We start from the raw sequence: 22,516 nt of genomic DNA, 5'->3' as shown, positions 1-22,516 counted from the left end.
CACGTAATAACAGCCTTTTATTGAATGTTATAGAAAGAACTCCTAAAATAGCAACATCAATTAGACAGAGAAACTTACAGAATTACTTCCACATGCTGTATGTCTGAAAACAAACAAAAACATGCAAAAAAGCATTTTTTCTGAAAATAAGTCCCTTTTAAAAGAGCAGAACATCCTGAGTTAATCATTTTTTTATTTTTATTTTTTTACAGAACTGATGGCATTTCTGGCCATCTCACAAATAAATGGTGTCGTCGGGTAGTGGGCTGCAAAAACAAATATGAGAGGGGGGGGACAGGCAGTCTTCACACATTCAAATTTATCATTTACAAACTCTTACAACAGTATACAGGTTATAAATGGTTTCCAAACTGAAAAACACTAGTCTAAAACAAAACAGGTCAGATTATTGTTTTAAAGATTTATGAATATTTTATTTAAGCCCTATTCTGACGGGATTAGTTTAACATGGAGAGGTGGGGTAAAGTAATTATTACCAGAGCTTCTCAGTGATTTAGTCCCGTCCAGTAATCATTATAGACAATGTCAGTAAAGATTACGGCGACTTTTACCTTCTGTAAAAAGGTCTGACAAAATTACCTCAGGTAGCCTAATACTAATCCCATCCGAATAGGGCTTTAGTCAAGCTTCCCATGTTTTACATTAAAATTACAACTGTTGAGCATATGGCATTACAGCAGTCAGGTGAGAATGATCGTTTCTGTTCCAGAAGCTGTTCTATTTAAACCTGAAGACGACCAACTGCATAGTAGAGTATGCTAACTGGAGTAGCTGGCAGTAAATACTCAATGAATCTCTTTCAAGGCACGCCAAAAAAATATTACTTATTACACAGTTGAGTAAACACTTTTTATTGATGATATTTCCTCGGGAAATCTTCAGTGAGAAAATGATGACAAACCGTGAGTGCTGTTTTAGTATTTCTTACATTTCTTACTCTACATTACTCAATAGGGTTAAACGGAATAAAGGCTGATGTCTGATATTTTATTTTATAATTAGAATAAAAATAATAATACAATTATGGCATCGAGATAGTGAGCAACATTTGAGGTAACAGATTAAATAGCAATATATAAGAAAGATGAATAAAAAAGAACATATTGTACCAACACATGGACATCTGAACTCGTTCTAGTACACATTTGTTCCACTGTAGAAGATATTCCTTCCTTTTCAAAGAGAAAATCCCTTTAAATGAACTTTTTCTTGACTGTGTACACCTGAGTTGAATATAAACTGGTTAGATTGACACAAATCCTGTTTGAAATCATCAAAAACGTATACAATTAACTTATTTTAGACACAAAACACAAGAACATCAATTGTAATTATTAAAATTTCGTTACAGTTACCAGCTATGGTTAAGTTTTACACCATAACAAGCTTAAGCTTTAATGTTTCTCCAGAAAATAAAAGAAAAAAACAGCACCAAACTGATTTAGATCCAGTTTTCCAACATAACGTATTAATAATAAAATTACAAGGTCAAAACTAGGCTTTCTCTAGTAAATAATGGGAAGACAACTCTTTTGATAATTGTTTTAACTGACATTTTATTAGCCCTATCTCCTACTAAACGTTGGGATATGCTTTTGTAACCAACCAATCTGACAAAAATAAAAGTGTGGTAGCAGAAGCCACCTGAAGATAAGGACAGTAATGAATCTTTGGATGCCGTGGCTTTTTGTTCCTTCAAATATCGTGGCTTCTTTAATGGCTGTTCATTAACTTGCAGCTCCCGTTTCAATCCTTTTTGTGTAATGGTTTCATTCCTTTTGCATTCCTCTGGTCTTCATCTCTCACGGTAACTTTGCGATAACTCTCAGGAATTCTCTCCTTTTGCCATTTTTAGAATCATTCTCCATGTTTTGGTTGCTGTTAATGTTGTAGTGAGGAAAGTAGCTTTCAAACGGTGTCGTCTGTTAAAAAACAAGGAGAGAAAACAAAAAGGGAGATGCGAAATAAATAAATGGGGAGTAGTTAGTTCGGTTAAGTTGTTATAGTTACACGAAGCAAAGAGCGGACATGTAAAAAGGCATAGCTTTTGGTTAGATACCAGTGTTGCCACTGGCGTCTCTACCAGAATAACTGTTTGGCTCAAATGCCAAATGTCAGTTGTAAACATCCCACAGACGGCCTTCAGCGACCTGTGCAAAGAGAGTTACAACATGTGTCACCTTTAGTTAAAATCCACGGAGAGGCTTAAACCTAAAAAAACTTGCATAAATGTTGCTGGGTGAACAGATTAAAAGGGACAGTTCAACCAAAAAGAAACATCACCCTCAAGTCATTCCAAACCCAAATGAATTCATCTTCAGCTCATGATTTCTGTCACTCCCCTGAAAGACCATTCCACCAAATCGTTGATGTTTCAAAAAAACCATAAAGACATTGTAAAAAAGTAATCCATACGAATCAAGCGGTTCAATCCTAGTCTTCTGAAAAGACGCAATTGCTTATTATGATGAGCAGATTTGTTTTAGGCTTTTACTCACATATAAACTTTGTGTCGGCAAAACGCATGATCCTGTCATGTGCTTCTCCTGTATGTGTCATGTTCTGATTGGTGCATTGGTCAATTGTGTAAAATGTTCTTATTAGTTATTTGTATTATGTGTTTTCACTTTCTTGTCGAGAATTGGTACGTGTAACCCACTGTTTGGGGAGTTTGTTCATGGCCTTGTTTCACAAAGCCAAGCCTTTTCTTTATGTATCTGTTCACATTTGGATGTAAATAAACTGCACATAGTTTCACTAAAGCGCGCCTTCAGTGGACTATCGTTACAGTGTCACGTCCTGTCAAAAGCAAAAAGAACCCATTATAATCACTGACGCTCTGATACCCGTTCAGCTTCTGAAATACTCAGTGCACTTGAGTGTGTTGACATCAGGACAAATGAAAGAGTGAAACTTGCTTTGACCAGTTTAAGTCCAGTTTAAACAGCTCCTTTGTGTCTCAGCATCAGAAACAAGTGGAGGGTTTTATTTAACAATGTCCCGGCTAGTTTCAGATTATAATATGTTTGTTCGGAGTATTTTGTTTCGTAAACAAGGCAAACTATAATAGACAGTTTACAAAATCCTTTGTTTAAAGATGAAGCAGCCGTCTGATCTGACAACAGTTGCATCACACACCATCAGTAAGTTATATTGTTTCAGGTATATGCAACCGAGAGTAGGCCTTAAAACGGTATCCAGTGCAATGACTGATTATGTGTGAACCTCAAGGGACATAAAAAAACCATGGCCCCTTTAAATTTTATTTCAATTATGCCATAATTTACCCTGAAGCCGTCCTAGTTGTTTATGACTTTCTTCTTTCAGCCAAACACAATTAGTTAGTTATATTAAAAAATATCCTGGCCTTTGCTAACTTTAAAATAGGAGTGAATGGTACCTTAGATTTTGAAGCCAAAAAAGCACATCCATCCATCATAAAAGTAACCCACACAACTCCAGGGGTTAAAAAAAGGCCTTCTGAAGTGTTTTGACCGGTGTTTTGCTCTATACACTGCGTGTCTGTGTTCGTCAATACATCATGCGTCGGTATGGGTGGAAATTTTATCTAACAGTTTCATCTAATCATAGCTTCACCATGCAGTAATATAATTATTAAATTATCTTGCTTCCATATAGCATTGAGCAAAACCCAACACAGCGGTAGATTTACAGTATTAGCCTAATGTCAGTTCACACATGGCTTTATTTCGGTTAGTTGTAGTGGGTGACTTAAAACAAGCTACCAAAACAACTACCGCTAAAATATCGGACTTATGGGAAAAAAACATTGGTTATCTGTCCCAGGGTGTTTGGGTTATGTTTTTGAGTTTGCCATGTTCACTGTTAACTTTCTCAGTTTGCTTTGTTTACAGTCATGCTTTGTTTTGTCATCTATTTCCCGGTTTGTCATGTGACTCCTTGCCCTAATGTGATCCTGCCATGTGTTCCTGTCATGTTGTAATTAGTTTAATGGTTAATCATTGTTCACAGGTCTCCCTTGTCTTGTCATTAGCCCATGTGTATTTAAGCCCTCATGTTTGCTGTGTGTCTAAAGCTGGGCATACACAGTTTGATTTCTATTAGATTTCAGCAAGGTTACCTACTCACACTGTACGAGTAGATCGCATGCGATGTAAAGCCAAAGCTCACGATTGATGTGCTCTCACTGTGCGGTCCGACCGTCGAGCGCGACTTGTCTGCTCACACTGTACAGGTGAAAAATGCACAATAAAACCCCCGTGCCTTGTTGTGACGATAGACCATTGTGTATTATAGAGAGATAGCCTATCAAATGCATCAGCTATTGATATCAAGAGGATTTAGAATTTATGTTTAAAAATGATTATTATTATTAGAGTACCCTTATTCTTAAATTGATATTACATTAATTTGCCCCCTCCCCACAATTTCATAATGCATAATCGACACGTGGCCCGATTAAACAAGGAATTATAGGTCTATAACTATATGATTATCAGTCTATAATGTCAGAACACTGCAATAATGTCCGTCTCAATGAAAGGTAAGAGCAACTTTATCTAAAAACAACTTGTTTAACATGAAATGGGCCTACTTCTCTTCTATTTTTTTCTCACAATATGGACCACATTTTTGTGAGAGAAGTAACATTGCAAAGTTCATGTTTATTCAGAGCTCTCAGATACAAAAAAAAACAGCGCTCTCAATAACTCCGTAAAATAACACTTACTCAGCAATCTTTCCCCAGCTCTCCGTCTCTCTCGACTGGCAGCGCTGCTGCTGCTCGTGACTGACTAGACCACGCCCCCTCCACCACATAATCTCATTTCAAATGCAAAGATGTTAGCCAATCACAACAGTGGGTGTTTTCCCTGAAGTCTCACAGCAGACACGCCCCTTAAAACAGAGCATTTAAAGGGGGGGTGAAACACTCAGTTTCAGTCAGTGTCATGTCAATCTTGAGTACCTATAGAGTAGCATTGCATCCTGCATATCTCCGAAAATTCTTTATTTTTTTAATAATTATATAAGAAAGATGCGCTGTTCCGAGTCTTTCCGAAAAAAGCCGAGCGGGTGGGGGCGTGTCGTGTGCGGAGCTAAATAATGACGTGTGCTCGCTGCTGCTATGTTGAGTCGAGTGCGTCGTAAAGCTGTGTCAACAGCGGGAAAAAAACTTTATTCAAAATAAAAATATGGCTATTAATCAGATACAGCCATACATCTATGATCCGGAATCAGACCCAGAGGCTGCAGTTGAACAGGAGCAGCAGCAAAAACGACTAGAGCAGGACGTCTCTATGTGGTACAAGTTATACACTAACTATATAATATGCTTAGCGGCTTGTGCTATTTACATATTTATACTTGAATTATATCGTCGTATTTTTGTCTTTGAAGGTGTACATGTGGGAAGTGCAGTTGTGCACGTGTGTTTGTGTGTTTACGCGTGGTTTGTGTAGACAGTAAGCGGACTAAAAAAAACACAGACATTTGAAGCAGTCTCACTCACCGCCTGCGGTTCTAACGTTGGGACCTTTATCGTTGGGACTGCTCCATCCTTCAGCATTAGGCGATTGGGAAAATCCGGCGTCGAGCTGGGCCTTGTTTATGAAACAGTCGGCACCGAAATGCAGCGAACAGATATAAACATTCGCGCAACTCAGTTGCTGATCCGGAAAAGCAAATTACATCCACTGTTGCCTTAACGCGGGGTTTTTGTCGAATCTGTGCAGGACTGTCTTGGTCTGGCAACCAAAAACGCACTTTTTTGGTGACATTGTTATGTGCACATCACCTGTCCAGCATCCTACGAGCCAGCGCTTTGATGGGCGTAGCCTGTTACTTTCGCTCTCTCCCTCTCTCTCTCTCTCTCACGCGCTTCCGGTAGAATTGTCCGTAAGGCCCATACAAGGAAATTCCGCCCCCATTAACGTCAAAGGGGACGCATGATCTCAAAAAACTTGCCGAAACTTATGACTAACCGGAAGTAGTATTTTTGACAAAGAAATACTCCATCAAACGTCCACCTTAACTTTTGAAACTTTGTCTATGTTTAGTATGGGATTCCAAGTCTTTAACAGTGTAAAAAGATCAGTATGCATGAAACAGCATTTCACCCCCCCTTTAAGCCTGAGGGCTAATATCAGTCTAGAAAAAAATGCCTTTTATTTCTAAATTATGACATTTTTTGATGTAAAAAGAAAAACCATACTAACAATATAAGTACACCTCAGGAAACATTATAAAGTAATAATAAAAAATCTATGCCATGGGACCTTTAAAGGTCCCGTTCTTCGCGATTCCATCTTTCAAACTTTAGTTAGTGTGAATTGTTGCTGTTAGAGCATAAATAATACCTGTAAAATTATAAAGTACAATGCCAAGCGAGATATTTTATTTAACAGAAGTTCGCTTTCAAAGCCTACAGCGAACGGCCGGTTCGGACTACAGCCCTGCACTTCCTGCTGTGATGACGTCACTAGAACCGTTTGTTGACTAACCCTCCGCCCACAAGAACACGCAAAAAAGGGGGCGTGGTCTTTGCTCTCCCACGTGGAGAAGAGCGCGCATTCAGCGCTTGCATCTCCCCGTTATGGTAAGAGGCGGGACCTTTCCGGGCAAAGTGCGCTAAGCTGCTGTCCAATCACAACACGGGAAGTGCTGGCCCAATCACAGCGTCGAAAACACGCGAAGAACAGGACCTTTAAGGGTTAGATATAAGGGTGAAGAAAAAGAATTCCACAATCTATTTAATCTAACTAATCTAATTATATGAATATAATGTGTATATTCTCTGGTTGTATATAATGATTGTATAACATAACTGTGTAATAAACATATTTGCCCTCATTTATCAATCTTGCGTAGAAACTGGTGTATATGTTGGCGTAAGCTTATGCTTACACTCCTCTCACCGCCTGATTTATGAAACTGTGCGTACCTCTGCAATCCAGGTGTACACAATACCTGCCCTTGATAAATCCCGCGGCTGAAAACGATCGTCATTAGAATAACACGGCCCTATATATTCAAGTCTCCGCCTCCCGCACGCCCTCATTTTACGCCATGGACACACGGAAGACGGCAAAGAAGCGAAACTTCTCCGACGTGGAGATCGGGCGCGCTCAATCATCTCACTAGTCCACTAGTCAGGGCACTGATTAGGACATAAGTCAATGGGCTGACTCCCTGATCAGTGCCCTGACTACTGAACTAGTGAGATGATTGAGACGCGCCCATCGAGACCATCACCAGGGAAGGGGAAAAAAAACCCCGAAATTGTTTTATTTAAGAGTTTAAAGAGTGGGAATAAAGGCACCCACAAAAACAAAATATGGACCCAAATTACGAGTACTGTTAATAATGTGGAGGTTGAGAAGCGCACTCCAGCAGTTTAAATAGCTGTTTGGATGATAAATTACCATCACAATGCATTATTTTACAGCACATTTTGAAACAATTAGCATTTAATTTCGTATCACGGCATGTATTGTGGTGTACGACAGTGATGATGATGTGATGTGGAGTACCATTCATTCACATTAATAATGTGACGATTTGTAAGATTCTTCTTCTTCTTCTTCTTATTCTTCTTATTATTATTCTTAATGACGCTTGTTATTTTATGTTTTTATTGATTTTATTATTATTTAAAAGAAGAAGGTCATTTTTATTATTTTGTCAGTCTGAATTATTTTAGTCCCAGTCCGTGCGCAGCTGCTGGGCCAGGCGGGCCTGAATCGTCAGATAAAGCGCACAGGCTCGCGACTGGAGGAATACATATGCCTACAAATCAAACGCTTTGGTAAAGTCACTCAAATTAAACATTGACGTTCATGTTGCATGAAAATAAACACTGAATGTTGTTGTTGTGGTTTTTAACAGTGGGTCATAATATAGCATATCTTATCAGTGCGTTTTGTGGTGTTAGGAATTGTTTTTCTGCACATTTTCACACTAACTCAAACGTGCGTACACCGCCTCCTGAGCTGGCCTAGGATTTGAGCGTGCTGTACGCCAACGTCCATATTGATAAATCTCAAAGTCACCGTGGGTTTGGGTGTACGCAAGGTGTACGCTGTAAATTTGGTGTACGCACTTTTGATAAATGAGGGCCATTGGCTTGAAACGAAATGTGTGTAAATCATTGGCAGGGTTTAACTGGGCAGAAGGCAAGATCCGAACCGCTTTCTGAACCTGTCAGACTAAAGCGATGCTTCGGACATCATCAGTGACGTCATTGGTCTAAACGATACGAGCCTCGGTACATGCTTCACTGAAAGCTTCCAGGATTTCTCGACACACACTCCGAAGCCTGGGCACAGAACGTAACATCACTACACTATATGTTTCCAATTGAACATTTTCTAGGGACTGATCACATCTTAATTTTTCAGTTAGCCAAATTGAATTTCTGTGAATTGATGCAATTTAATTCACAGAAATTCAATTTGGCCAACTGAAAAATGTATATGTGATCAGGCACTAGACAATTTTCAAATGGAGACCTGATTTTGTCTTGTTTGATGAGTCTTTGTGGCTGTTTAAATCAAATTAAGTCAAGTCTTTGTTTTATGTTTTGGATTTGTTGATATAAGTCAGAACCTCACCTCAGTGGATAATTGTTAAATTATCATAATTTTGTATCAGAGTTCCATAACTACTGAAGAACTTTGTTCTCTCCCACCGGACTTCTTTTGGGCTTCAAAAATGGTACCATTCACTCCCATTATAAAGCTTGGAAGAGCTAGGATCTTTTTGAATATAACTCTGATTGTGTTTGGCTGAAAGAAGAAAGTCATTTACACCTTGCGGGTCAGTAATTTATGGGATAATTTTCATTTTTCATATTTTCCAAATACCTTTTGAGGCCAGTGTACTTTCTAAAATGTTTACAGAAATGAGCGAGTGTGTTTATGCACCTGTGGGAGCAGCTGTATGCTGTCTGCTGCTCTTGAGCTCCAAGTAGATTGTGTAGGAATCATAAGCGAACAAGATCCCAGCCAGCAGACCGAACACCTGGGAGAGAAGGTGAGCTTTGTTATAGACAGATGCCAGCAGAGTGATGATCAGAGAAGAATGTATAGCCCTAATAAATTTGATTTGTTCATAAAGATGAAAGAACGGTATGTTTTGATGCCGATCGTTGGATGTCTCACCCCACCAGCGATGCGGGCCCCATCCCCAGCTCCACCGATCACACAGATGAGAGAGGTAATGAGATAAAGCGCTGCACCGATTACAGCGCGGAACAGATCCTGAAGAGGCAAACGGAGAACATTTGAGCGACACTTGCCCATGAAAAACTCGCCACCACGATGCAAGTGTGTGTGAATTCATACTTACGCTCCAGAGCCAGTTCACCACCAGGAACTGTTTGTCCAGCTCCATCATGAAGACGATGAAGAAGATGATGGCAAAGACCATCTCGCAGATGGCGACAGCTGAATATCCTCCATACATTGACGCGGCGTAACAGATGAGGATGATGAAACTGATGAGCTACAAAAAACAGACAGACAGAAAGTTTACCAACCTGATTACAGAACATGTAGTTGTTAGGATGTGAACATGGTTTTGAAGTCTGTTACTTTTATTATGGTTTTCAAACATCAAAAACAGACAACAACAGACATCTATGCAATATGGAAAATAGCACAAAAATAATACAAAAAAAGGGTGAGGATATATACAAAGCCGACCTCTGCTACAAAGTATAAATCACAATAATTGCAGAAAGTTATTGTTATAGATCATAAATAAATAATTAGTCCTTCTAGTTCGACAAAACGTAAAACAAATTCACAAATTTTGGCCTAGTATTTTTCTCCCACAAAAGCAAGATAGCTTTCTTAGCTACAATCATACCAAATTCAACAGGTAACCGTACCTTTGTACTGAGAGACTGCAATGAGTCTGACCAACCAAGAATAGCTATCATTGGGTCAGAAAGTAAAACACAGTTATAGACCTTGGCATAAAACTGGAACATAAAAAAGATGTGCCAGGGTATAAGGTTTACACTTATCATATAAAGGGAAGACCGAAGAATAGATTTTGCTAAGCTTTATTTTAGAAGAGTGAAGTCTATGTAATTACAGAAGTCCTGAACGGCCATGAATAATATTTTTTTCTCTCTCATCTCATGATCACAACTTTATTTTCTCGTGATTTCGAGATAAGTAAAATTGTTTACTTGTGATCACGACTTCTTCTCTAAGTTACACAACTGTGCCAACTAACTGATAGGGTGCGGTATAGCCTATACACCTTACTGTGTTAGGCCCCATCCACACGGAGACGCGTTTAGCTGTATACATTTTGTACCGTATCAGCGTTTCATCTACACAGATCTGGCGTTTTGGAAGCATGAATACGATATTATCTGAAATCGGGTCCCAGAGTGGATAAATCTGAAAACAGATTACGTTTTCGTGTGTACAGCGAATCCGTATATTCTTTGAAACGGTGATGTCATCACACTACGTCCGGCACAGTGAAAGAGTTAAGGGCCACAACTACGGGCACCGGGCATGCGCACATCAATATTGCGTCATTTAATTACCGTATTTCCATTATTGTAAGGGTAGGTTTAGGGTTGGGGTAGTAGTAGGCGTTAATAAAACACATCTGTTAAGTAGCAAATGTATTCATTGTTATTTTATCATGAGATTTTGCCTCCTACCACTGCTATTCCCCTTCTAGCCTCAACTCTTCCGTTTTTAGTGTAATTGTGTGGCAGAATTACAGCACCACACACTGGCCTGGCATGTAAACGGCATCGTTTTGAGTCGTTTTCATTGCTCTCGTGTGGACGCAGATATTTCTTGAAACGAGGAGAAAAAAAAGATTGGGAAAGCTCTGGCTTCGTGTGGACGGGGCCTTAGACAATTCATATTTGCTAAGATTGAACGCGTTGAAGACCTTGTGTGATCGGTATAATTTGTGCAGTATTGCGTGCATTAAAGGGGGGGTGAAACACTCAGTTTCAGTCATGTCAGTCATGTCAATGCCTCTTATCTCATGTCAATCTTGAGTAGTATTGCATCCTTCATATCTCTGAAAAGTCTTTAGTTTTATTATATTTATAAAAGAAATATGGGCTGTACCGAGTCTTTCCGGAAAAAAACGAGCGCCTGGAGGCGTATCGCGTGGGCGGAGCTAAAAAATGACGAATGCGCACAAAGCGGTGACGTCCTCAAGCGTGGAGAAACCCATGGGTATCTCAGCTAATACAGATAATGATCCAGAATCAAATTCGGAAGCTGAAATTTTTTTATGAGGGCATGATTCGGTTTATGGACTATTGTATGCGACTAAACCTTAGCAGTAGCAAGCAAAACGGTTTTACACGTCAGACTAGTGTAACGTTATACATAGAACAACAATGGAGTCCGTTAGCGCATTTGAATGGCGAAGCACGCGATCGTGTCGTTAACTGATGTTTACTCACGCGCCGATAGCCAACAGCAGAGACATTTGAAGCAGTTTTACTCGGCTGCTTCCAAAGCAGGACCGAACCTTTATCGCTGGGACCGCTCCGTCAAAAACACACTTCTTTGGTATGATTTGGTAAAGTCCTGACAGCAGTGAACGGTGAAGATCCACTTTGAGACGCGACTGAAGCGATGTTGTGAAGCTTCCCGTCATTTCTGCGTTCAAATCGGTTCAAATGCAGCGCTGCCTTCCCGGAATGCTGTGCTGAAGCGTTGAAGTCGCTCGACGTCACCCATAGGAATAAAGTGGAGCGCGGCGCGGACAATAAGGACAATTGGATCTGCACCTGAGAGTGTTTATGGGCGTGCATTTCCTCTCTCGCTCTAGTCACGCGCGCGCGCACCCTACCGGGAGAAGAGCCCGTACGGCCCATACAAGGACCTTCCGTTCTATTAACGTCAAGCCGAGCCATATTCGAAAAAAACTCTCCGAAACTTGTGAGAAACCGGAAGGAGTATTTTTGACACAGAAATACTCCATCAAACGTCCAACATTAGTTTTTGAAACTTTGTCTATGTTTAGGATGGGAATCCAAGTCTTTAACAGTGTAAAAAGCTCAGTATGCATGAAACAGCATTTAACCCCCCCTTTAAGTAATTAATTGAACTAACATTAAATGGTTGAATGTGATTAGTTTGTTTGAAAGTGTATCTGTACACTGTAAAAAATGATTTAGAAAATAAGTTACCTGGTTGCCTTAAAATTTTGAGTTCACTGAAATTGAAAATTTGAGTTAATACAATGAACATTTTTGAAAATCGACAACCTTCATTCAAATATAATTCAAATATTTTGCAAGTCTATTGGGTAATTGTGTGTGTTTTATTTGTGATAATGCAGTGAAACATGCCAAAGTGTGCTGTTTTCATTAATTATCCAATCATGAATTTACACCCTCAAGAGGGTGGTCTGACGAAGGCTATAACATGTTAAATAGGGATATTTTTCTCACACAAACGCATTGATTCGCTTCCGAAGACCTTTATTAACCTCTGGAGCCATGTGGATTACATTTATGATAGATTAATGCACTTTTTTGGGCTTCAAATTTGGGCCTGTCATTATGAAGCTTGGATAAGTCAGGACGTTTTTAATATAACTCTGATTGTATTTGTCTGAAAGAAAAATGTCATATACATCTAGGATGATTTGAGGGTGAGTAAATCAGGGGCTAATTTTCATTGTGGGGTGAACATAAAAAAGTCACTAGACAGAATTAACACTAGAGTGAGCTAAGAAATGTAACTCTGTTAAATGATTTTAAATGAAACCAGTTCACTTTGGTATACCAAAGCCCTAGCATTCTAACACTACTATAAAAACTTTACAATGTGAAACTATGAAAAACTAAAACAATGATAGACTTAAAGCTAACAACTGAAAATAAAATGAAAATTATACTGACCCTACTCCATTGAAAACCATTTCAAAGTAGTTTTATATTATATAAATATTGAATTTTGATCTTCTTTCCATGCCTTCACTGGTATTGATTTGCAATTTATTTAAAACTTTAGTTGTATTTTCTTAAAGAGTCAGTGTATATGGTTATTTTCTTTACTATTTTTCCAAATATCTTGGCTTTAGAGTGGAAATTCCCCCTCTCAAATACTTCACCCATGTTTGCTGCCAAATCACCAAAGCTTTCTACTACTGTTCACTACCCACAATTCATGAACGTACCATCTGCTCTAGGTGTCGGTTAACAGTGGAGCTCTACATTTCTCACATCCCTTTAGAGTTTGTGAAGCTTTTTGATCTTTGATTACTAAAACATGTGGTGAGGACTAAAGAGAGGAAAACGGCATGGGTGTAAACACAGCACAATTCACGGAGAGAGCAGCAGAAGAGGTCCTTATATGGTTATAAACAAAGAACTATTATAAGATTACCTCTGGGAGTACAGAAATATTATGAATGAGTAATCAAATCAGCCCTTAAACTCAAACACTCGACATTTGCATTTGCTGATAATGCTATCTGCCATTAAATAACAAATATGATCCAAATAAACACTGCCAGCAACTTCTACTAAGGTTTTGTTCTTGCTGAGGACAATCTAAATATATAATCTATAACTCATGGTTTGTTTTTAAAGAAGATAAGAAAACCAATGCAGACTGACAAAAAATGACTGACCTTAAGATTTTATCATGCTTCAAATGTTGAATCTACTGACAAGCCAAACGAAACATCTAAAGAATTTAAAAAAGTAACCAGACTTCATTTTTGTGACTAGATATTTAGAAAATGTGAGTGGTGCATTCACACTCGCATAATGTTAGGAATCTCTGGGCTGATGCCAGGCAATTTTCATGCAGTTGCTAAGGTGTTCTGAGTGGTTGCTATGTGGTTGTTTGCTTTCTAATGAGCACACTTTCAAGTGTTTTTTATTTAAATGTCAGATTGCCTACAAACATAATATCAGAGGTGGACAGTGACTAAGTACATTTACTTGAGTACTGTACTTAAGTACACTTTTTGAGTATCTGTACTTTACTTACAGAGTAAAGAGTTATTTTTTTCTGGAAACTTATGACATTAACTTCACTACATTTGAAAGACAAATATCGTACTTTTTACTCCACTATATTTCTATCAAGGTCCTCGAAGTTGAAAGTCGTTTCTGTAGCAGCTTTGAAAGTCAGTGGATGATTTTTTTCTTTGTTTCTTCTTTTTTTTGCAGATAGCCTATCAGTAATCAAGTTTCCTAATATTTTTTTGAACACTGATCAGCAGTGGAGTGTAACGAAGAACAAATACTTCGTTACTTTACTTAAGTACATTTTTCACGTATATGTAGGCTACTTTACTTAAGTAGAATCAATAGTGCATACTTTTTACTTTTACTTCGTTACATTTTGCAGCAAATATTTTACTTTCTACTCCACTACATTTCTACAACGTTTCATTACATTTTCTGATCAGTTTCAGGGCTCGAGATTAAGGTTTGTTCGGATAATTAATGGATAATAATAGGCTAATGTATGAGCTGATGGTTGCGCTGTTGACAATCGAGCAGCCTCTCGAGGAGAAATGGAAACAAATCAGCTCCGCTCATACAGAGAAACTCAGTAACATACTGCAGTAAATATTCAAAATGTGAAGGTTTTTATATTTTATAACATATAATACAGTTAAAAAACATCACATGACACGACCAAGAGTGCTGTTTTCCTGAATACCATCATGGCTGAAATTGTGACACTAATTTCATGACAGTTCCATAAACAATTAATTAAAATTAGTCACTTACATTTTAGATGCAATATAAACGTATTAAATTATTGAATTTAACAACCCTATAGCGTTATTCTAATTTAATTTATTGATCAAATTTAAGAATATAAAAGGAAAGCTGAAGCATATCCTATATTTAAGATTAATCCTCATAAATATGAAGATTTAAGTACATCAAACCTGATGAAAATGTTACTTCTGAATATTGATATTTAACTCAGCAGATCACGCTGATATTGTGAGTCAGTATCAGGGTGAACCCATTAACCAAAAACTAACTTAATTAAAACACCACAGCCCATCTTGTTATCTTCTTTTTAATTATTAGAATATAGACATTAAGATAATAAATTGCTATACAAGTACTTTTACTTTTAATACTTAAATTACATTTAAAATCAAGTACTTTTTTTACTTTATCTTAAGTAGGATTGTCGTTGTAGTACGTCTACTTTTCCTAAAGTAAATATGGCTCTGGTTATTTGTACTTTTACTTAAGTACTGAGATTACAGTACTTTCTCCACCACTGCTGATCAGTTTATAGCAAAATGCAAGAATACGTTTCCTCGGCGCAGTGTGTGCATGGGCATACTTCGAAAATGTGTTTCAGTTTTCTGAAAAGATTAAAGATTAGTTTCATTGGAATACACTTGATACATGTCTCATAACATTTAATTTTTTTTTAAATGTCTGGGAAAAAGAGAAGAGTAAACAGTTGGGAGAATATCAGATGTGTATCAGTGTATTGGATCCGTGCATTCGGCCTTAAAGTGACAGCAGCTTTCTAAAGAGCTTTGTAACTTATCTACAAGTATTTAAATTAGTTTAAGTTATTCGTATGCTAGAATGTTGGATGGTGCATCACTGACTGGCTTAAACCATGATGGCATAATGTGCATTTATTTATACAACAATAATTAAATAATGAGCTGACATAAAAAAGTGAAGCTTTGAATATGTTTACAGTGTGCAATATAACATGAGTTCATGTTTTGCGTGTAAAAAAAACAGTATTTTTCACACAATTTATTTATCTGTACAGCGCTGTTTCCTCTGTCCTAAAAACGGCCTGATGATTTCCTTGTTCTATGAAGTCCCACCTTTAGAAATACGTAACGAGTTCTGATTGGGCCAGCGCTTCCCGTGTTGTGATTGGACAGTAGCTTAGCATACTTAGCCTTAGAAAGGTCCCGCCTCTTACCATAACGGGGAGATGCAAGTGCTGAATGCGCGCTCTTCTCCACGTGGGAGAGCAACAAAACCACGCCCCCTTTTTTGCGTGTTCTTGTGGGCGGAGGGATAGTCAACAAACGGTTCTAATGACGTCATTACATCCCAGCACTTCCTGCTGTAGTCCAAACCGGCCGTTAGCTGTAGGCTTTGAAAGGGAACTTCTGTTAAATAAAATATCTTGCTTGGCATTGAACTTTGAGCTTTATAATTTTACAGGTATTATTTATGCTCTAACAGCAACATTACACACTAACTAAAGTTTGAAAGATGGAATCGCGAAGAACAGGACCTTTAAGTACTTTTCAAATCAAATACTTCTGTACTTTTCCTTAAGTAAAAATCTGTCTTAAGAACTTCCACTTGTAACGGAGTAATATTTGACCAGTAGTATTCTTACTTTTACTCAAGTAATGAAGTTGTGTACTTTGTCCACCTCTGCATAATATCATGTTTCTCTCTGCCTTATCAAACACAACTACTTATATTTCTGTAATGATTGTATCGAGGACAGAACAGGTGTTACTTAATGTTCTTATAGGGTTCAGATCCTCTTGAAGTGTTATTTATGTTGCCATGGGACTAATGATTTGTACACATGCCACCGTAAAACACCTGTGCCTTGTGTTTGCAATGTGTGGCTGCTGCCACAGTAACAATGACTACAAAAACCGCAAGTGTGAAGATTAAGACTGTATCCTCAAATAAGAAGTGAGAGTTTCCTGTTCCATCACTGCTGTTTCCATCACTTGGGTAAACAACAAAATTATGCAACCATGGCAATATCTAGCACATTTTTTTGACCTTGTTATTTTGAATCTAAATATCATTACTCAATTTTTCACACTTCTCTCTGGTGAGTTAAGCAGAGCTTCTTCAGTCTCTCCAGTCATTTAAGGCTTGTTCGACTTCACCTAGCAATTTCGCAGACCGATCGGCTGACTTGAAGCAGTGCATGCCGGTTAGAAATTTAGTCCGTCTTGAGACAGCGCCGACCATAGGCGCTGACGGCACGTGACTGTGACGTATGTCAACAAAGTACCACGAGAGCGGTTCGAGAGCCGCCAGCTGATGCAGCCGGTGCAGATTCTCAAGGGTGGCTGCAGGAGGCTGCTCGAGTTGACGACACAGCTGATCCACGATTGGCCGATTCACCGCATCACAGCAATCACGTGCGTTTCGTGTTTATTCTAAAACCTTATGTTACGCTAATGCTCACAAATCATTTATTTATAACAGTAAAACCTCTTTTCATGTAGTCATGATGTTATATTGTCATGTTTATCAAACTAAAACGGATGAACTTTAATCTTGTCCAAATAAACGCTTTATAAAGCAGTACATAATGTATTGAATGAAAATGTAATTTGAAACATCTGTGTATCAGACTGATCTCATGAAATGGGAGACTGATCTCAACAAATGGCGATTCGTGCATACAAAATGGCATCATTTTGGCGTGCTATAAAGACGCATAATCGCTTTTTAGCGTGTTTATCAACGCCGTTTCTTTCTACCCCCCTACACTGCCCCTACCCCTAAACCTACCAATCACACACACACAGCCCCTAAACCTACCCATCACACACACACAGCCCCTAAACCTACCAATCACACACACACAGCCCCTAAACCTACCCATCACACACACACAGCCCCTAAACCTACCCATCACACACACACAGCCCCTAAACCTACCCATCACACACACACAGCCCCTAAACCTACCAATCACACACACACAGCCCCTAAACCTACCCATCACACACACACAGCCCCTAAACCTACCCATTACAAGAAACATTCTGCATTTTTACATTTTCAAAAAAACATAATTTAGTATGTTTATAATCCATTTACCTTGTAGACACACACATATTCAGACACATTTTGAACGAGTAACTCAAGCGCTTCCCTACTAAACCTACCCATGTGTGTATTATAAAAAAACAGGATAACAGGCAGATACGAGTGCAGGCACAATTTATTCAGAAAGTACAGTCTCTCCGACTAGAAATAAACGAATATCTTGAAGTAGATGTTGTAACTCCAATCGTTAGCTGAAGTGAGAGTTTTTCTGAGAGATCTGATGAACTCACAAGCAGCTGATACTGAGCATGTGCGTGTAACCGAACGTAGCGGTTCTCGGATCCTCAGATCAGCAGTACAGAATCGAAAACCGTTTCTGTCAGACACGTTCGATACTGAGAACCTATGAGCCGATGAGCTGCGCATGCATGTTATTTGTTCAGAGGAACGAAATGCAGGTTAAGTGTATAAAACTAATCACGTTTGGAAACATAACAAAGCTGTCTTATCACTGTATTATTTTAAAGTTTGGAAACAATGGATTGTAAAACGGTCAAATTAAACATTTATTTGTTTTATCAATAATGCATGATATTTTCAGGAACAGCTTTTTTCTTATTTAATTTCTAATTCAATACACATTTTAAAATGTAATCAAAACAGTAGGTTTGATATAGACTACATATTCAGCTTGCAGCAGTTCGCAGCTCAGCACACACACACTGATACAGCGGTTCTCGAGTCAGATCGACCGGGTTGCAACGGACCACCAGTACAGAATCGAGAACCGTTTCTATTGGACACGTTCGATCTTTTGGACATGTTCGATTCTGAGAAGCAGTGAGAAGAGATATTGAGCATGCGTGAGAGCGTCGTAACCGTACTGTTCCCTCGGACTGGCACAGCTGATGCTGATAATACATGAGCACGGGTGAACTGAGGATTTGTGTAAGTATGTTATGTCAATGTTAGTTTATTTAATCCGTGTAAAACATCAGTGTTTGCACAACAGTGGCTGTATTGAGTGCTGTTGCAAAACATAAATGAAAAAATGTATCCAAGATGATGATGATGTCAATAATAATTATTACTATACTAAGTTTTGATTACAAATACTTTATATGAATGTGTTTGAATGTATTTTCATCTGCCGGGATGATAGAAATGACATCATTACATGAAGACGTAAAAGAACCGGTGATCCGTTTTTTTTAACCGGATCATTGAAACGAACTGTCCAAAAGAACCGGTTCGCGGTAAAGAACGGAACTTCCCATCACTACTCCAAGTGTTCCGAGGCCAAACGACTGATTTGTATGAAGAAAATCCCCAAAAGCGATCAGAACGTCGAGTCCATCCACCAACGATTAATAATAGATTTCAAATATTGCCGCCGGAAGAAACGTCAGGTCAGCTTTGACAGTATTGGCTGTCGTGTGTCTCGTGACCGATCGCGTCATTCTCATCATTGTCGTCTCGTGTATCATTTGAATCAGAAATATTAAAGAGTGCGTGTGTGTTCTGTTCACAAAGGGGCGCAATCATCATTTCAACGACTAAAACATTAATATCAACTCTGTTCTTCACATGAAGATATCGTATGACTTCAGAAGACTTGGAATGAAACATGAGTTAATACTTTTATACTGTTTTTTGGTCCATTTTTGGTATAAATACACGTGACTGTACATTTATTTGCCTGTTATGTGTTTAATATTGTTGAGAGTGTGTAGGTTTAGGGGTAGGAGTGGAGTTAGTTGCTCCAAAATATAAAATTAGGCTATACATATTAATTCTGTCAGATCAGGTTGGTGGAATCACACGGCGTAGACATACACGCGGAGATGATGGTTCGTTTAAGCGTAGACATACACGCGGAGATGATGGTTCGTTTAAGCGTAGACATACACGCGGAGATGATGGCTCGTTTAGGCGTAGACATACACGCGGAGATGATGGTTCGTTTAAGCGTAGACATACACGCGGAGATGATGGTTCGTTAAGGCGTAGACATACACGCAGAGATGATGGTTCGTTTAGGCGTAGACATACACGCGGAGATGATGCTTCGTTTAGGCGTAGACATACACGCGGAGATGATGCTTCGTTTAGGCGTAGACATACACGTGGAGATGATGCTTCGTTTAGGCGTAGACATACACGCGGAGATGATGGTTCGTTTAGGCGTAGACATACACGCGGAGATGATGCTTCGTTTAGGCGTAGACATACACGCAGAGATGATGCTTCGTTTAGGCGTAGACATACACGCGGAGATGATGGTTCGTTTAGGCGTAGACATACACGCGGAGATGATGGTTCGTTAAGGCGTAGACATACACGCGGAGATGATGGTTCGTTTAGGCGTAGACATACACGCGGAGATGATGCTTCGTTTAGGCGTAGACATACACGCGGAGATGATGCTTCGTTTAGGCGTAGACATACACGCGGAGATGATGCTTCGTTTAGGCGTAGACATACACGCGGAGATGATGCTTCGTTTAGGCGTAGACATACACGCGGAGATGATGCTTCGTTTAGGCGTAGACATACACGCGGAGATGATGCTTCGTTTAGGCGTAGACATACACGCGGAGATGATGCTTCATTTAGGCGTAGACATACACGCGGAGATAATGCTTCGCTTACGCGTAGGTATACACGCGGAGATGATGCTTCGTTTAGGCGTAGGTATACAGCGGAGATAATGCTTCGTTTAGGCGTAGAAATACACGCGGAGATGATGCTTCATTTAGGCGTAGGTATACACGCGGAGATGATGCTTCGTTTAGGCGTAGGTATACACGCGGAGATGATGCTTCGTTTAGGCGTAGGTATACACGCGGAGATGATGCTTCGTTTAGGCGTAGACATACACGCGGAGATGATGCTTCGTTTAGGCGTAGGTATACACGCGGAGATGATGGTTTGTTTAGGCGTAGGTATACACGCGGAGATGATGCTTCGTTTAGGCGTAGGTATACACGCGGAGATGATGCTTCGTTTAGGCGTAGGTATACACGCGGAGATAATGCTTCGTTTAGGCGTAGGTATACACGCGGAGATGATGCTTCGTTTAGGCGTAGAGATACACGCGGAGATAATGCTTCGTTTAGGGGTAGGTATACACGCGGAGATGATGCTTCGTTTAGGCGTAGACATACACGTGGATAGCTCCAAATGCGTATAGATAACACGCCACTTGCCTTTAGAAAGTGGCGTGTATGTTTACGCAGTCATGATGTAATGTTGCAGAAAGTGTCCGACTTCACGTCTCCGTTTGCAGCTCCTTCCCACCTGCACGCGGCTACTCCCGCCAATCGCATGCATGCAAAAACCCATTGAGATTAATTCTCGTGTAACGCAGCACATTTGAGCTTCTGCAAGAACCAATGAGTTTCGCTGATCAATGTTTAAATGTGAATAAAAGCCTCAAAGGTGTTCATCATATAAAGTAAGAAAATAGTCTCTTCAAAAAATTTCTAAATAATTTATTGGATGGGAGGAGCGCTACAATTTTCCATTCATCAGCTGAAAACAGGATGACGAATTGATTAATGAGATGTAAGAATCGCTATCAGTTCATAAAAATGAGAATCAATTAAATAATTTTGAAATACATTTTTTTAAATCACATTTTTCTAAAAGCAAGACTCCAAAGAATTGAGGTCTTTGACCATCTAATATTGTGAAAAGATTCAGGAAATCCAGAGAAATCTCAATACATGTAGAGCAAGGCAGAAATGCCATCTCAAGAATTCAGCTCAGATGATCCAAACACAGTGGAAATGTGTGCTGTGGTCAGATAAGTCCATGTTTCAGTTTATTTTGGGGGAAAATGGACATTGAGTTCTCAGTCACAAAAACGAAAGCAGCCATTCAGACTTCCATCAGTGACAGGTGCAAAAGCAAACACCTGTGATGATATAGAGGTGTATCTGTGCAAACAGCATGGTACCACTGAAATGGAGGCATATATTGGGATTGTACAGACATTAATGACATCAAGATGACATCTTTTCTTGGAATCGAGACAATTCCAGGCCTCATTCAGCATGTGCTAAAACAGAGTGGTTTTGTAGACACTACACCATTGAGTTGATGTGCTTGACCAGATCTGTCTCCTGCTAAAAATGTATGGCCCATCATGCAAAGGAGAATCAAACCACAACAACAACAACAACAGACTTTTGAGCAGCTAATAGGCAAGATTGGGCAAAAAGAGTTTTTTTTGTATTCTCAAATAAACTATTAAAAAGTGTAAAAGGAATAGTTATGTTACACAATGGTAAACATGCCTTTGTCCCAACACGTTCAAAGGTCAGTCCAAACTTTTGAATGCTACTTTAGATATAAAACAGTATATAACATATATTGTATATACAACAGAACAAACAAACAAAAGAAACACATTTCAGGTTTTTCATGTTGTCTAAACTAGATTTTCAGGTACATAAATAGTAATCAAATGTAAAACATCACTTCATAATCTTCAGTGTATACTCACCTAAAGGATTATTAGGAACACCATACTAATACTGTGTTTGACCCCCTTTCGTCTTCAGAACTTCCTTAATTCTACGTGGCATTGATTCAACAAGGTGCTGAAAGCATTCTTTAGAAATGTTGGCCCATATTGATAGGATAGCATCTTGCAGTTGATGGAGATTTGTGGGATGCATATCCAGGGCAAGAAGCTCCCGTTCCACCACATCCCAAAGATGCTCTATTGGG

General features: G+C 39.0%; 1 protein-coding gene across 2 annotated transcripts in view; it reads right to left on the bottom strand.

Annotated features, from left to right (window-relative positions):
- The window catches only part of plp2b (proteolipid protein 2b), a 39,444-nt gene continuing 16,928 nt past the window's right edge, over positions 1-22,516 (bottom strand). Inside the window, exons 2-5 of one of the 2 annotated variants that reach the window (XM_067413073.1) lie at positions 9,349-9,504; positions 9,162-9,260; positions 8,925-9,021; positions 1-1,943 (exon numbers count right to left, since the gene is read on the bottom strand). In XM_067413073.1, coding sequence (XP_067269174.1) covers positions 1,930-1,943; positions 8,925-9,021; positions 9,162-9,260; positions 9,349-9,504 — 366 coding nt within the window. In that variant the 3' untranslated portion in view covers positions 1-1,929. Of the gene's footprint in view, positions 2,172-8,924; positions 9,022-9,161; positions 9,261-9,348; positions 9,505-22,516 lie in introns of both variants that reach the window. The other variant, XM_067413074.1, reaches the window with a different exon arrangement.

Source organism: Pseudorasbora parva, chromosome 13, assembly GCF_024679245.1.
Source record: "Pseudorasbora parva isolate DD20220531a chromosome 13, ASM2467924v1, whole genome shotgun sequence".
Taxonomy (NCBI): Eukaryota; Metazoa; Chordata; class Actinopteri; order Cypriniformes; family Gobionidae; genus Pseudorasbora; species Pseudorasbora parva.
Note: the sequence above shows the minus strand (reverse complement) of the source record. Positions and strands in the feature narration are given on the sequence as shown.